This window comes from Aegilops tauschii, chromosome 4 (genome assembly GCF_002575655.3).
Source record: "Aegilops tauschii subsp. strangulata cultivar AL8/78 chromosome 4, Aet v6.0, whole genome shotgun sequence".
NCBI classification, from domain to species: Eukaryota; Viridiplantae; Streptophyta; class Magnoliopsida; order Poales; family Poaceae; genus Aegilops; species Aegilops tauschii.
The window spans coordinates 313,486,363-313,496,476 of NC_053038.3; the positions used below are offsets into that span (position 1 = coordinate 313,486,363).

At 54.6% G+C, this 10,114-nt stretch overlaps 1 protein-coding gene across 1 annotated transcript; it reads right to left on the reverse strand.

Annotated features, from left to right (window-relative positions):
- Positions 1-6,087: 6,087 nt before the first annotated feature.
- LOC109774722 (probable arabinosyltransferase ARAD1) lies at positions 6,088-8,660 on the reverse strand. Its single transcript, XM_020333483.4, has 2 exons — positions 7,675-8,660; positions 6,088-6,995 (listed from the first exon to the last, which is right to left on the reverse strand). The coding sequence occupies exons 1-2, from the start codon at positions 8,500-8,502 to the stop codon at positions 6,435-6,437; spliced, it is 1,389 nt and encodes a 462-aa protein (XP_020189072.1). The 5' UTR covers positions 8,503-8,660; the 3' UTR covers positions 6,088-6,434.
- Positions 8,661-10,114: the final 1,454 nt, after the last annotated feature.

The following is a 10,114-nucleotide window of genomic DNA, read 5'->3' on the forward strand; positions in this document are numbered from 1 at the left end:
TCTCATTTTGGGGCTATGCTTTAGAGACTGCCGCATTCACTTTAAATAGGGCTCCGTCGAAATCCGTTGAGACGACACCGTATGAATTATGGTTTGGGAAGAAACCTAAGCTGTCGTTTCTAAAAGTTTGGGGATGCGATGCTTATGTCAAGAAACTTCAACCTGAAAAGCTCGAACCCAAGTCGGAGAAATGCGTCTTCATAGGATACCCTAAGGAAACTATTGGGTATACCTTCTTCCTCAGATCCGAAGGCAAGATCTTCGTTGCCAAGAACGGGTCCTTTCTGGAGAAGGAGTTTCTCTCGAAAGAATTGAGTGGGAGGAAAGTGGTACTTGATGAGGTGATAGTCACCCCTTCCGTGCCGGAAAGTAGCGCAGCGCGGGAAGATGTTCCTGTGGTGCCTACACCGACTGGGGAGGAAGTTAATGATGATGATCATGAAGCTTTGGATCAAGTTACTACTGAACTTCGTAGGTCCACAAGGACACGTTCCGCACCAGAGTGGTACGGCAACCCTGTCCGGGAAATCATGTTGTTAGACAACGATGAACCTTCGAACTATGAAGAAGCGATGGCGGGCCCGGATTCCGACAAATGGCTAGAAGCCATGAAATCCGAGATAGGATCCATGTATGAAAACGAAGTATGGACTTTGACTGACTTGCCCGATGATCGGCGAGCCATAGAAAACAAATGGATCTTTAAGAAGAAGACGGACGCGGATGGTAATGTGACCATCTACAAAGCTCGACTTGTCGCTAAGGGTTATCGACAAGTTCAAGGGGTTGACTACGATGAGACTTTCTCACCCGTAGCGAAGCTGAAGTCCGTCCGAATCATGTTAGCAATTGCCGCATACTATGATTATGAGATATGGCAGATGGACGTCAAAACGGCATTCCTTAACGGCTTCCTTAAGGAAGAGTTGTATATGATGCAGCCGGAAGGTTTTGTCGATCCTAAGAATGCTAACAAAGTATGCAAGCTCCAGCGCTCAATCTATGGGCTGGTGCAAGCATCTCGGAGTTGGAACATTCGCTTTGATGAGATGATCAAAGCGTTTGGGTTTACACAGACTTATGGAGAAGCCTGTGTTTACAAGAAAGTGAGTGGGAGCTCTGTAGCATTTCTCATATTATATGTGGATGACATACTATTGATGGGAAATGATATAGAATTCTTGGAAAGTATAAAGGCCTATTTGAATAAGTGTTTTTCAATGAAGGACCTTGGAGAAGCTGCTTATATATTAGGCATCAAGATCTATAGAGATAGATCAAGACGCCTCATTGGCCTTTCACAGAGTACATACCTTGACAAGATATTGGAGAAGTTCAATATGGATCAGTCCAAGAAGGGGTTCTTGCCTGTATTGCAAGGTGTGCAATTGAGCACGGCTCAATGCCCGACCACGGCAGAAGATAGAGAAAAGATGAGTGTCATCCCCTATGCCTCGGCCATAGGGTCTATTATGTATGCCATGCTGTGTACCAGACCTGATGTAAACCTTGCCGTAAGTTTGGTAGGAAGGACCAAAGTAATCCCGACATGGAACACTGACAGCGGTCAAGAATATCCTGAAGTACCTGAAGAGGACTAAGGATATGTTTCTCGTTTATGGAGGTGACGAAGAGCTCGTCGTAAAGGGTTACGTCGACGCTAGCTTCGACACAGATCTGGATGACTCGAAGTCACAAACCGGATACGTGTATATTTTGAATGGAGGAGCAGTAAGCTGGTGCAGTTGCAAGCAAAGCGTCGTGGCGGGATCTACATGTGAAGCGGAGTACATGGCGGCCTCGGAGGCAGCACAGGAAGCAGTCTGGATGAAGGAGTTCATTACCGACCTAGGGGTGATCCCCAATGCGTCGGGCCCGATGACTCTCTTCTGTGACAACACTGGAGCTATTGCCCTTGCGAAGGAGCCCAGGTTTCACAGGAAGACCAGGCATATCAAGCGTCGCTTCAACTCCATTCGTGAAAGTGTTCAAAATGGAGACATAGATATTTGTAAAGTACATACGGACCTGAATGTAGCAGATCCGTTGACTAAACCTCTCCCTAGGGCAAAACATGATCAACACCAGGACGCAATGGGTGTTCGATTCCTCACAATGTAACTAGATTATTGACTCTAGTGCAAGTGGGAGACTGTTGGAAATATGCCCTAGAGGCAATAATAAATGGTTATTATTATATTTCTTTGTTCATGGTAATTGTCTATTGTTCATGCTATAATTGTGTTATCCGGAAATCATAATACATGTGTGAATACATAGACCACAACGTGTCCCTAGTAAGCCTCTAGTTGACTAGCTCGTTGATCAACCGATAGTCATGATTTCCTGACTATGGACATTGGATGTCGTTGATAACGGGATCACATCATTAGGAGAATGATGTGATGGACAAGACCCAATCCTAAGCATAGCATAAAAGATCGTGTAGTTTCGTTTGCTAGAGATTTTCCAATGTCAAGCATCTTTTCCTTAGACCATGAGATCGTGCAACTCCCGCATACCGTAAGAGTGCTTTGGGTGTGCCAAACGTCACAACGTAACTGGGTGACTATAAAGGTGCACTACGGGTATCTCCAAAAGTGTCTGTTGGGTTGGCACGGATCGAGACTGGGATTTGTCACTCCGTATGACGGAGAGGTATCTCTGGGCCCACTCGGTAATGCATCATCATAATGAGCTCAATGTGACTAAGGCGTTGGTCACGGGATCATGCATTGCGGTACGAGTAAAGAGACTTGCCGGTAACGAGATTGAACAAGGTATTGGGATACCGACGATCGAATCTCGGGCAAGTAACATACCGACATCGTGGTTCATCCGATGAGATCATCGTGGAACATGTGGGAGCCAACATGGGTATCCAGATCCCGCTGTTGGTTATTGACCGGAGAGGCGTCTCGGTCATGTCTGCATGTCTCCCGAACCCGTAGGGTCTACACACTTAAGGTTCGGTGACGCTAGGGTTGTAGAGATATGAGTATGCGGAAACCCGAAAGTTGTTCGGAGTCCCGGATGAGATCCCGGACGTCACGAGGAGTTCCGGAATGGTCCGGAGGTGAAGAATTATATATAGGAAGTCAAGTTTCGGCCACCGGGAAAGTTTCGGGGGTCACCGGTATTGTACCGGGACCACCGGAAGGGTCCCGGGGGTCCACCGGGTGGGGCCACCTATCCCGGAGGGCCACATGGGCTGAAGTGGGAAGGGAACCAGCCCCTAGTGGGCTGGGGCGCCCCCCATGGGCCTCCCCCCTGCGCCTAGGGTTGGAAACCCTAGGGTGGGGGGGGGGCGCCCCACTTGCCTTGGGGGGCAAGTCTCCCCCCTTGGCCGCCGCCCCCTCCCTTGATGGGATCTTGGCCGGCGCCCCCCCTCCCAGGGGGCCTATATAAAGGGGGGGTGGGAGGGCAGTAGTACAACAGCCTTGGGCGCCTCCCTCCTCCCCTGCTACACCTCTCCCTCTCGCAGAAGCTCGGCGAAGCCCTGCCGAGACCCGCTACGTCCACCACCACGCCGTCGTGCTGTTGGATCTCCATCAACCTCTCCTTCCCCTTGCTGGATCAAGAAGGAGGAGACGTCGCTGCACCGTACGTGTGTTGAACGCGGAGGTGCCGTCCGTTCGGCACTCGGTCATCGATGATTTGGATCACGGCGAGTACGACTCCGTCATCCACGTTCATTGGAACGCTTCCGCTCGCGATCTACAAGGGTATGTAGATGCACTCCTTTCCCCTCGTTGCTAGTATACTCCATAGATGCATCTTGGTGAGCGTAGGAAAATTTTAAAATTATGCTACGATTCCCAACAATTTGTGGCCCAAATTTGCATCCCAAATGCGTCGGCGCGGGCGCGGAACGGACGCCACGCGCGCCTTCTCGATGTCCGCCGCGGCCCCACCTGGCGGTCGTGCAACCGACCGCCACCTACCTGGTCAGCTTAATTTATGACCACGGGCCCACACATCAGCGATGGTGGTCGTCCTTTTTTAAGCCGACCGTGCGGCGGGGCCGTCCTCATCCAGCCAACCCCCGTCCCCATCTAGCCACGCTCGCTCCCCCGTCGCCGGCAAACCCTAGCCAACCCTAGCCACCCCAGCCGTGCCAAATGGGGCTCTTCTCCGGCGCCGGCAGCAGCAGCAAGGCCAAGGGCAAGTCGCCCGCCACCCTCTTTCCCTCGGAGTTTCTCCCGCCTCCGTCGGCGCCAGCTCGCCGGCCGAGGCATCGCGTCAACGTGTCGGTGCACCAGGCGGAGTGGCACTGGCAGCACCGCGTGCCTCTGTCGTACCCCGACGCCACCATGCCGCACAACTGGCACCTAGATCCGGAGAGGATCCCGGTGCCGGCGGCCCCGCGGTCGGCCAGGGCGCGCGCGGAGGAGGTGCGGCGCCAGCGGGCGCTCCTAACGCCGGAGCAGCGCCGCGACTCCGCCTACGCCTCCGACTCGCCCAACTGGGTGCGCTGGTTCGCCTTCGAGCACGAGGAGGCGAGGCGACGCGGCGTCCGCGAGGTCGACCACACCGTGCCACCGCCACCGCTCGTCGTCCGCGAGGAGGACCAGGCGGCGGAGGCCACCTACCAGGCTGCCCTTGCGGCGGTCTACCGGGAGAGCGAGGAGGACGAGCGCGCAAGGCGGCGGCAGAGGAGAGGAGGCAGCGTACGAGGCGGCCATGGCGCAGGCCATGGCCCACTCCGCGGCGGGCGACTGCGTCCTGCCGCCGGTGACCCCGCCGGCCCCTATGAAAGCCGAGCCAGAGCCGGAGCCCATCGAGCGCTACTCCTGGACGGGAGTAGTTCGCGAGTGGGTCAGCGCGCCGCCGGTCTGGGTGGGGGCGACGCCGGCGTAGGAGGCGGCGTACCTCGAGCACTGGCGCCACATCCGGCTGGCCGAGGAGCGCCGCGACGGCGAGTACCTCGAGATGCTCGAGAGCGACGCCGAGGAGGAGGCGCGCCAGGCCGCGGCGGCACAGGCACATCCCGTGCCCGACATGAACGGCCTCTGGAACTCGGCGTTCTCCTGGGCCGGCCCTGCGCCGACGCTCATCGACCTCACGGACCCCGAGGACGACGACAACGCCTAGGGCAGCGTGCCGCCTCGTAGTTTAGTTTATTTTTAATTTTTATTAATGCTAATGTGGACGCGTGGACTCTCGCCGGCCTTCGTGGCCGGCTTTAATGTATAATTACTGCATGGTTTCTTTCTTTTTTCTCACGCCGTCAAAAAATGAGTCGGGCCAGCGTTGAGCGCACGTACCAACCCAAACGTGGAAGCGGACGTTCGTGTACGCCTGGCCGACCCAAACGGACAAAAAGCGGACAAAATCGTCGTCCGTTTGAGTCGGCCCGTTGGAGTTGCTCTCACGTCACCAAGGCAAGTAAGCACACTCGCAAGGTTCTCTATATCTTTCTTGATAGGGGCCATGAAAATTGCCGCGTCATCCTCGAATATTGGGGAAGATTACCACACATCGATGCGAATAAGGGATGGTGGGTCTCCATGCCGAAGAACAGGCACATGCGAGACAGGAGGGCCGGCCACCCTATTGAGCATGATCCGTGATCTGCGAGGAGGTATGAGAAGCAAGGTGGTGATCCACTCGCAGAATTTAGGAGGAAAACCTCTCCTTTGGAGGAGATCGAGGATGTACGCCCAACGGACCGAGTCAAAGGTTTTCCAGTCGAGCTTGAAGAGGTTTTGGGACTTGTGATGGTTTGTATCATGTGATCTGATGAGTGCATGTAGTGTAGTATGTGTTTCGTTCATTGGCCATGCTCATCTTCTGAAACCGCATTCAAGGCATCTCGATATCGACCAATATTATTCTTGACAATTCAGGACTCCACCCATGAGGCAGCCGCAAAGCCAGTCAGGAGTATACCTGGCTTGCAGCTCAGTGGGTAAATTGCCCAGATCAGATAGGCAAGTAGTTACCAAGAGCGAAGAGGCAACCGAGACTTGAGCGCACCTATGCAATCACCTGAACAGCAGCAATTCTTGTCATGACCCAATAATGGAAGGGAAGGACGACATATGCCGGTCATCTGCAGGTATCACATGGATAGAATCGAGCAAGGAACCATAAAAACTCTTGCTCCGAGAATGGGGAGTTACACCTCTGAAGTAGTATAAGACTAGATTGGAAATGATCAGTAATTACTGCCTAGGATATACAGATTCTGATACAAAAAGTTATTGTCCCTAATCTACACGGTTGAGCACATTTTCGACGAAAATTGGAGAAGAACAAAAATCAGGCCCTCGGATCTGTAATATTGTGATGGTAAACTGTATCAGGAGTACTTTACTCCATTAATCTCTTGTAGCTGTTGCTCCTGGCTTCGAGGTTCAAGCTCAGCTTCACTATGGGCACTCCTCTTGCAGAGGACTGAAAACCAGCTGGGAGAGTTTGTTGGTCCAAAATCAACGAGCTTGATTTTCTAGCCAGGAAGATCTTGCCGGAGAATCGTTTGTTTTGTTAGCTTCAGACCGGGAAAATCTTTGTAATCTGTTGACCTTCAGCCGAATTGAAGGCACCTTTCGAGCTATGGTCTTCCAGATCATCTGGACAGCATCGTCAGGCTGAGATGGGTACTGGTATTCAAAGTGCCCTTCTACCTCCCTCAGTTTGTTCCACATGCTTGTCCACTCTTCTGGGCTTATCCCTTTGATCAGATTTATCAGAAAGCCCTTCTTGACAGCATCTGCACCACGCACTATGATGCAGAACTTGGAGTAGTCAAGGATATCTTCAAATGGGAGTTCAATCTCATCGCTGATAATGACGGGCACACAGTGACTGACTATGGAATCGAATAGACGGTTGGAGGATGGCGTATCCCCTGCAATGTTGAGGCAGAATTTGGATGCCCTCATACCCCGTGTCGATTCCTCAATCCCATTACCAGCCACACTTCCAAATGAGAAGTGCACATCTTTCTCATCTTTGAGAAGATAGTAAAGTTCCTGTCGGATGAAACCACCCTGCAAGGTTGTGATTCAAAAGATCACAACCATGAGAATCATCAATATTTCACACAGATCATACATTCTCAGGACCTTGGTTTTCAGACAGTCAATAATTCATATATCTTGCTTAATAAACCATATTATACACTACTTGCCACAAATGTGTGAAAGCGACAATCACAATTTGGATTCTCAACCTTATCAGATTATAGAACCTCTTAAGTATTAAACCGACTCATTAGAGCTATGACATAAACGGGGCTTATAAGTAGGTAACAGTCACATGAAAGAAGTGATAGCATACCAAAGTGAGCTGGATTAATGAGCAAGACGAGCCAACCAAACTCAGCTGGATAGTGAACAAGGCAATGCCAATGGCAATTATTTGCAACTAGGATATTTCCCGTAGCCAGAATCATTGAAGTCCAAATCAAGTACCACGGAGGGTGTCCAGACTCCAGACTACAGATGAGGTTGTGCTAGCCTAGGATCGTGCTACTGACTGAAACTTAAATCGGTTAAATAGTAGCAGTACATGGCAAACATTCTCAAATCTATGTAGGAGAAGGACACATGCAAAGCAACTTTTAAAATCAATAGCTACATTATTAAAAATGGAAGTTGACTAATCACACCACGATTTTAATTCCCTGCTTAAGCTAAAACTAGTAAGGTTTCATCAAAGGGTACTCACATCTTTCCTGTAAATGGCGCCTTGGAAGTAGAGCAAGGTCGGCCGGTCGTGGTAGCCGGTGGAGTCATTGAAGAAGTTGTCGACGACATGCCGGTACGGGGCGATGACGTCCTTGTCGATGTTGGCCACCCTGTGTGGGTACCTCCCGAAGTCGCAGAGCACGAAGACGCAGGGCCAGAGCTTGTAGCGCGCGTCGAGCATCCCGTTGGGGTGGTGCGCGAGGACGACGTGGTCCCTCCCGCCGGACCTCCGCCACTCCGGCCGCGCGGCGAGGAACTCGATCAGCCTCCGCTGCAGCGCCCGGTCCTCGCTGGTCCGCGCGGGCGGCACGACCTTGGAGTGGCGGTTGAAGCTGAGGGAGGCGAAGAAGGGCACGAAGACGACGTCGGCCCTGGCGGGGTCGCGCACCCGGACGGCGTTGCACGGCGTGGGCGCGCCCTGCTCGGAGGCGAGGAGGTCCAGCGTGAGCCAGTACTCGATGCTGTGCTGCAGGTTGAGCCCTCCGGGGTACTCCGGCACGCCGTGCCTGACGTCCGGCCAAAGGCCGCCGCCGCCGCTCCCAGGCTCCCAGTCGAGCATGCCGAAGTGGAACTCGAGGGGCAGGTCGTACATGTAGACGCGCAGCAGCGCCTTGTCCGGATCGCATTTTCTGCCTGGAGAGGCGGGGCGGAGGCCCTGGCGGCGGGCATCGAGCGCGGTCGGGGCGGCGGCGGAGTCGAGGAGGAGGTACCAGGAGGCGAAGAAGAGCGCGGCGGCGAGGGAGAAGAACCAGACGAGCGGGCTCCGGCAGGAGGCGGCGGCGGCCATGGAGGTGCTAGCGGTAGGCATAGCAATGCGGGTGGGGATGGGCGGCCATGGCGCTCGGATCTGAGGAGGTGGGGATACGTGTGTGGTATGTGGGGATGGGTCAGTGGCGGCCGCGGTCTCCTGCCTCGGGTGGGGGTGTGGAGTGGGGGTGGCCGGGTCGAGAGGGTCGGATCTGGGGGCGTCCAACGAGACGGTTGCGCTTGGACGGATGCGGTGCGGCAGGAACCGAGGAACGGCCTCTTTCCACTCCAGACCCACGCACTTCCACCCCATTGCGGTCGCTACCCTTTTGCCGCTTTCCTCAAAGACCTCGAAATTACTTCGATTCCCCACGACATGTGCAAGGGTCTCACTTTGTAAGGCCTAACTCCACCGCACGACTCTAAATTGTCCGGATCTGTTCGTTTAAGGTTAAACGGACATATGAGACAGCTCAACGCACGACCCTATCTGTAAAAAGCGTCTGTTTCTTAACGGTCTCGCCCCATCCTAGGCGCAAATTTAAGCTGGGTTTGCGTCTGAAGCGGACACTTTGGGCTGTGTCCTCGTCCGGCCTCGTCCGCTTGCATGTGACCCTGGCCCGCCTGTCAATGAAACCAAAGGAGCCCACCCACCCACCCATTCCTTTCTTCTCCTCCTTTTTCTCTTTACCTCCTGCTCGACACGCAGTTTGACGGCCGGCCGGGCGTGGCCGCGCGCAGGCAAGCAGGCGGGGCCGTGCCGTGGGCGAGGCCGCGCAGGCTCGCAGCCGGGGAGGCGGAGTCGCGGCGAGGCGTGCGCGGCGCCGGTAGGGTCGCGCGGTGCTCGGGGCCGCGACGAGGCGTGCGCGGCGCCGGCGAGGCGTGCAGAGGCGGGCGCGGGGCGCGGCTTGGAGCAGGCGGCGGCGAGGCGAGCGGGGCGAGGCGAGCGCGAGCGGGGCGCGGGGCGCGGCTTGGAGCAGGCGGCGGCAAGGCGAGCGCGAGCAGGGCGCGGGGCGCGGCTTGGAGCAGGCGGCGGCAAGGCGAGCGCGAGCGGGGCGCGGGGCGCGGCTTGGAGCAGGCGGCGGCGAGGCGAGCGGGGCGAGGCGGGGGCGGGCGGGGCGAGGTGAGGCGCGGCGGCTCGCGGCGGCTGCGGCTGCTCGCGGTGGCTGCGGCGGCGAGCGCAGCGCGAAGGGCGAGCGGCAAGCACGGCGCGAGGGCGGCTGCGGGCGCATGCGTGGGCACGTGTGCGAGGCGGACAGTTTGGAGTAGTCGCCGTGTTGGGCGCCTCCAGCAAAAGCCGGACATGCGTGTCCGTTTTAGCACCCATTGCTATTTCAAACGGACGAGAAGCGGTTGAACCGGACGTCCGTTTAGGATCGCAGTGGAGTTGACCTAAGGGCCAATTTTTATTTTTAGCTTTTAAAATAAGATCCTATATCACATTTAGATGTGAGTAGTATTACCTCACATCTAAATATAATGTTAGCCGCAGCTTATTCTTTCATCGTTTGTCATGTTCGTTTGATTTTAATTTGTCAAAGCCCATAACTAAAAACCAGCTCTCCCCGCGTCCGCCTGGTTGGCTGGTCTATACGTAAATGTGGCGGCTAGCTCCCCTCGAAAAAATAGGATCACTATATACCCATCTATATTAATATAAAAAAACCTAAAGG

Coding starts and splice junctions, on each gene's coding strand:
- LOC109774722 (XM_020333483.4), bottom strand. CDS start 8,502: ATGCCTACCGCTAGCACCTCCATGGCCGCCGCCGCCTCCTGCCGGAGC. Junction 6,996..7,674: donor GCGCCATTTACAGGAAAGAT/GTGAGTACCCTT, acceptor ACAACCTTGCAG/GGTGGTTTCATCCGACAGGA.